The sequence below is a fragment of the Sus scrofa genome, chromosome 1 (assembly GCF_000003025.6).
Source record: "Sus scrofa isolate TJ Tabasco breed Duroc chromosome 1, Sscrofa11.1, whole genome shotgun sequence".
In the NCBI taxonomy this organism is placed as follows: Eukaryota; Metazoa; Chordata; class Mammalia; order Artiodactyla; family Suidae; genus Sus; species Sus scrofa.
Genome location: NC_010443.5, coordinates 92971916 through 92978660, shown reverse-complemented (window position 1 = coordinate 92978660; position 6745 = coordinate 92971916). Strand labels below are relative to the sequence as shown.

Here is a 6745-nt window from a genome sequence, read left to right as displayed (position 1 = left end):
ACAGAATGTTTTCCCCATTATTCCATAGGTTTCCATACCTCCAAGAAGAAAAAACTTTATTGGATATGTGAAAGTTATTAAATGTCAAACATCAAAAGAAGGGTTCCCAGACATTAAAGACAAACACTACTGCCTTTATGTTTTCTCCTTGATTTTGCCTTTGTTGTTGAGCCAGAATAAGTCAATTGAAGCAACTCTGTACAAAAGCAATGCAGGCATTCTGCTTAGAAAAGATAAGTGCTTTGGTAGAGAAAGACATTTAGAGAAATTGGAACCAAGACACAGAGCTGACATGGGATTATGAGATCCAAAGGAAAGGAAGAGAAATGATAAAACAGTACTTTCCTTGTTGCATAAGATAAATAAGTGAAAAGACACTAGAGGGGGTTGGGAGAATGCTGGATTCTGTTCCCTCCCATAGACACATGTGAGTATATGCTAAAATTTTAGCCTTACTAACATTATTTATTTTGCAATTAATGCATGATTGTTAAAGACACGAGTGAAAATTCTAGATATATAAGAACAATGTATACAGTCAAATAAGAAGACAGTATCTTTGAACTTAATTCAGTAACTATTTATTTACATCTTAATTTGCACAGGCTCATTGCTAAAAAATAGAGAGACACAAGAAAAATAAAGATGTAGCACATAAACTTCTGTCTTAGGCAAACTGAGAAAACACACTTCATAAGAAGAAACACCAGTATTGAGCATTAAACTATTTGAAATAGAGTATACATACAGGTGAAAAGCTACAAACAGAGGTGGAATAAAACAATATGTGTGGTCTACTGATGGAGCTGCAAAATCTTCCGAATAAGAAAACATTAGGACTGTGAATTATATGTAAGACATAGACAGAAAGCAGAGGAGAGAGAGAAATAAAGGCACGTGAATAAGATTTTAGAGTATGTTTGGGGAATTCAGTAGGATTCAGTCTCTCTGGATGATAGCATCCAATAAAAGGGAAACAGAGGAAGAAACTAAGGTAAGACAAAAATACCAACCATGAGTGTCCAGTTTGTCATCTGCCCTGCTAAAACTTTGTAAGTGTTAGCTAAAGGACTATTACTTCTTTATGGAATACAAATGTTACTCATTTCATAGATATTTGAAAAAAGAAGGATGCATATCATTAAAGCAAACTGCCAAGATTCAGAGTCAGTAGTCACCCACATCTCCCTGACCATGAAGCCTATTATTATAATAATTTATACAAGTGCTGTGTTATAATTTATACCAATCCTGTGACTTCTGAGATGAATAAATTCAACTTGGGCCAATTTAGGAAGCTATTTGATAAACAAGTGAGGAGGCTGGATTTTATTTCAAGAAAAGTAGGGTTCCATATCATTTTTTGGAGAGCTCTGATATGGTCAGTAATGTGCTTTAGAAGGACATTTCTATGCCTCAGATCTATGGGGTCATACCTGAACCAAGTGGGAAGCTTTAAAGTACAAATTGCAATCTGAATAACAGTGATTTGTTTCTTTGGTCCAACGTCCCAAAAAAGCATAAATGCTTTCTATATCAAATAATAAATTCCCTGGAGATACTAATCAAAGGTACAATGAATATCATCTTATTTGCTTTAATTCTAAGTGTGTTATTTTAAACCATACCTTCCTCATGGCAATTTTCATCTCCTCATTTCTCAGAGTATAGATGAGAGGATTCAGCATGGGGGCAATCACGGTATAAAACAGGGAGATTTCCTTATCCTTGTTTTCATTCCCAGCAGGTAAAACATAAATGTAGATACAAGGAACAAAGAATAAAACCACAACCATTATGTGAGAACTACAGGTGGAGAGAGCTTTCCGTCGCCCCACAGAGGAGTGTGTCTTAAGACTATATAATATGATTATATAAGAAATTACTAGGACAAGAAAAACAACAATCACCACCACCCCTGAATTTGCAATCATTAAGATATTAACAAGATGAATATCGCTGCAGACTAGTTTCAAAAGTGGCTTCACATCACACAGGTAGTGATCTATCTGATTGGGACCACAGAAAGGTAAACTGAGCATCACCAGCAGTAGAGCAATAGAGTGTCCAAAACCCACAACCCAGGCCATAATGACCAACATAGTGCACCTCTGCCGGTTCATGACGACCATGTAGTGCAGGGGCTTGACAATGGCAACATAGCGGTCAAAAGCCATGGATACCAAAATGAGTATCTCCACACCTGCCATCAAGTGGCCAGTGAAGAGCTGGGTCATGCAGTTGTTATAGGAAATCTTTTTTCTTGCTGCAGTTAAGTCCCTTATTAGCCTGGGGACCACACTGGAAGTATAGAAGAGGTCCATGAGGGAAAGGTGGCAGAGAAAGTAGTACATTGGTTGTTGGAGTAGATGGCTGCAGGTGATCGTGAGTAAGACGACACAGTTTCCCATTAAGACTGTCAGGTAACAGAGCAGGAACAAGAAAAGGAGCAGTAGCTCTGTTTGCTTATTTCCCCACAGACTCATAAATACAAATTCTGTGACATTGTTTTGATTTTCCATGAGATTAGGGTGTGTCCAGCATAAACAACAGACACTTAATTCATCGGAAATGACACAAAACATAATACATCTTTAACAGAACTTTTGAAGTTTCAGAATATTTATGCATTTAATAAGATGTAGGTTACACAAGATTTATTTAAAAGATTTCAGACTTAATCTTTTAAATCCTTTTTAGATTAACAGTGTCATATTTCCAGTGAAATTTAGGGGGAGTATATTTCATGTCTGGAACTTTGTAAATATTTTTCATGAATAGTTATTTTTTGGATACTCATTTTACATGCGAGGAAGTAGAAAAATAGTTAATTCCAAAAAATCACTAAGATATTAAATGCAACCCAGGACATGAACCTCTATTTGATGCCATTTTCTATGCTTTGCACAGTTATGCTACCTCACCTACTGGCAAAATGTACTACCAGCTCTTTTCCACCTCTATAAAGAGAATGGGGTCTTATACCCCTCTGCTGATAACCACCTGTACAACTTTAAATCTCTTCCCTACCCTATGCCACATATAATTTATGCATAAAGTCTAAATCACAAATGAAAATGACACATATCCATTGGAACTAATTTTTTTCTTGAAATAAAAGCTAGACATATGGTAGAGAAATAGCCTTAATTAGTTTGTAACTAAGAGTTTCAGCAACTCTTCCTCCTTCCAAGTATGGTGAGGATTCAGAGCACAGAGAGGCAGAACTTGAGGCACAATTGCTGGACACCTGAATATAGGAATAAAGGTTATTATTATGTAAAAGTTCATCCTTTTCTTAATTATTCTAAAAGCCCATTTTAGAGGTCACCCTTGAAACATTAGAATGACTGGAGAGCTGGCTTTTTTCTGCAGACATGCTGAAGAACTCAGTGTGAGTAAAAGATGACCGGCTGATTAAAATACATATTTAGAACAGTGGCTGCCACTTTGATGTAATGTACCTAGAAGCAGAGAGTATCTTGAAACCATCACCTTTTACCTATAACCAAATGTCTTCCAGAAAAAATCACATTTTGCCAAAAGACTATTCATTTCAATAAATTGTTTTTTAATGGTAGCAGTGGGAAGAAGAGGATTCATTGCACTGATGTTCTGTCTAACACTACGAAGATGAACATTCAGGGTCTCATATCCTATTACTTTTTTGTTGTGAACACCTAGCAGTTCATCTTCTCTGAGCCTCCTCCTTTAACTAGTAAGTGATGCGATAAGGCTGAATCTACTTGTTTATGTTAATTGCAAAAAATGAATTTCATGCAAGGAACACTCGATATAAAGGGCTTATGATTCTAACTTGTCAACTACATAAAACATTACTCTCACAAATATTTGGAGAGCAACTAACCATTCTGAAAGGAAATAGGCACCAGCATTTTCATCAGTTTATTGGTTTTAACTATGGATTTTCATCTTCTGCCCAAGGGGATTAATTAAAGAATCTAAGACATAAAAGTATAAGGAAGAAACATAACTGTTGGTGTAACTTTGTTCTGGGTTCAAAGAGCTTAGCAAACAGCATCTTTATGTACAAAATGAAATTATCCAAACCTAGTAATTTTTTTTTAGGGCCACATGTGTAGCAAATGGAAGTTCCTAGGTTGGGGTTTGAATAGGATCTTCAGCTGCCAGCCTATGCCACAGCAACATGGCATCGAGCCACATCTGAAATCTCCACCACAGCTCACTACAACTTGGGATCCTTAACCCAGGGAGTGAGGCCAGGGATCAAACCCTCATCCTCATGGATATTAGCAGGGTTCGGAACCTGAGGAGACACAATAGGAACACGAAAGCCTAGCATTTTTTAATGTGGAAGAATCTGATCAATTAAAGGACATAATTTTAATGATAACATTAAATTGTATAATAAAACTGTAGAAAAACTAGATTGCAGCTCTTGGAATAGAATGTTTCGTGAACACTGATAAGCCTGGACATCTTTAAGACCTGATCCAGTGCTGCTCAATGTATGATTGAACATCAGACGCAAAAACACAGGCCTGTATAGAAAAACATCCTCCAAAGCAGTCAGTGTCTGTAGAGTTCTATGAAACAACTGCCCTATGCAGAAATATCTCAGGTCTCATCCTCAAACCATTTTCCTCCTGGTCTTTGTTTAGACTGTGTAAATAATCTGGGTGCCTCCTCTCTCTTTCCCTCATGCTCTCTCTTTCTCTCTCTCTCCCTCTCTCTCTCTCTTTCTCTCTCCCTCTCTCCCCTTTCTCTCTCTCTTACCCCACGCAAAAACACATGCAGGTACACACTCATACTCTACACAAATAAATGCTTAGATACACAGGGTTTGGGGAGTAAGGAATTGTTCACTTTTTACAAACTTTTCAGTTAAAGAGTTTCTCCATATTTTTTCCCCTTTCAAACTTTAAAAGTCTTGAGAAAAATCTCTTTGAGGAATTGTTGGCAAGGATACGTCAACTACAGTGTGAAAAAAATAAACATCTAAATATAATTACTGGGAATTAGGATTTTTGACTAAGGACATGAGAGTATATAAATAGTGTAAAAATCCATCAAGGACAACTTGATGTGATTTTTTTTCTGTTTCTTTAAATAATTATCACATCTATGATAAAGAAAAGTTGAAAACTGAATATTATGTGCTTAGTTATTTGATATATTTAGAGTGACGTTTCAAATTCCATACACTACTAATAATAATATGTTCTAAGACACTTCACTAAATACTCTCCAAGTACTAACCATTCTATTTTCACCATGATCTGATGAGGTATATATAATTGTGTTATTACCCTTTTATTGCAAATAAGGAAACTAGAACCAGAAGTTAAACAAGTATTAATGGGAATTCTGTATCTAAACTATTTTTGTATAATTCAGAAGCTCATTTTTTTGTGCTTAAATTGCTCTCATTGATAAAAGTAAAATCTCAAGATTTTCCTGAGAGCCCTCTCTTCAAAACAACTGCTAGGAAAATTTTTCCTGAGTAATTTGAACATAAAAATTTGAATTTACTAAGGTCAAAAATTTTTACAAAATAATTTTTTTGTGCTGTTCAAAATCCTAGTTATTTTTCTCGATATTTATTCCATTTATTTTTCCCAATTTGAAAACATACTCATGCACACACACAAACATGTACTCATACACATATGCGTATATATCAGTCAGGTTGCTTACCTCTGTGAAATTTAAAAAGATTTTTTTGAAAATAGTGAAATTCTTCAGATTGGTTCCTTTTATTTTTCTGTGACTGTTTTATGAAATAGTAAATAGATGTGGAATACCTCTTATTCTCTCATGAATCCTCCATCCAAAATAAATGTTCAGGCAAGTATTGCTGGGGATACCTTGAATTAAAAGGCACGAGAGGGACCAGAGGGAAAAATTCCCACAGGCACTTTACCTCAGCCAATGTGCATGTGGTTGTCATTGTAAAAATAAAGCAAATACTATTAGAGTGGATATATACATAAATTTAAAGTTTACTTCTTTTATTTTTCTCTTACGGGTTTTCAGGTTAATGATCCAATATTTTCTGTAACATTAGAACACTGATGAAACATTATGGGTATTTGTTTTTCTATCTCTCTCCTCTCCTAGAATATTTCCTCAAAGACTAAAGTCATTGTTGTTTATCATGATAACATACTATATGTTTAATAAGCAATAAATTCTTTACCATCCCATTATAAATAATTTTCTGTTACTGTGCTATCTGGTATTAGGGTGATGGTTAGAATTGGGAAAATTCATGATGCATACTTAATTTTCCCCTTGTTTTAGTTGTCTTTTATTTTTTGCCTGATTTTGCCTTTTCTCTTCTTGGGTGAAAGAGGGAGAGGAGTGTGAACACAAAGTAAAAGCAATAAGCTGAATAAATTATAGTCCTTAGTTTACAGCAGGTGATCTTTATGGACCCATGCAAGGTTATTTCAAAGGTTAATTTGATTTTATAATAGGTTTTCATTTTTTTAATTGCTAATTTTCACTTCTCTTTGCCCATTCTGGACACTCACTGTAATGTACTATATTCAACTCTTACTAGCTCCAGGTTATTGCATGTTCCCTGTGGCTTTCCTGCAACTGTCCACATCTTGAAAATGATCTCTTATTATAATTTTCTATAATTATGGTGTTTGACTGGGTCTTCCCTTTGCTGCATGACACTGACTCATATATGCATTTAATAATATAGCCTTAAAATACATGAATCAAGGATAAATAAATCCACAGGAAGAAAATT

The 6745-nt window shown here is 35.2% G+C and overlaps 1 protein-coding gene across 1 annotated transcript; it reads right to left on the bottom strand.

Moving 5' to 3' along the window:
* On the bottom strand, positions 1584–2522 carry LOC110256971 (olfactory receptor 4P4-like). Its single transcript, XM_021075086.1, has one exon. The coding sequence runs from the start codon at positions 2520–2522 to the stop codon at positions 1584–1586; it is 939 nt and encodes a 312-aa protein (XP_020930745.1).

Excerpts from the sequence above, each read along its gene's own strand:
- LOC110256971 (XM_021075086.1), bottom strand. The coding sequence starts at position 2,522 with ATGGAAAATCAAAACAATGTCACAGAATTTGTATTTATGAGTCTGTGG.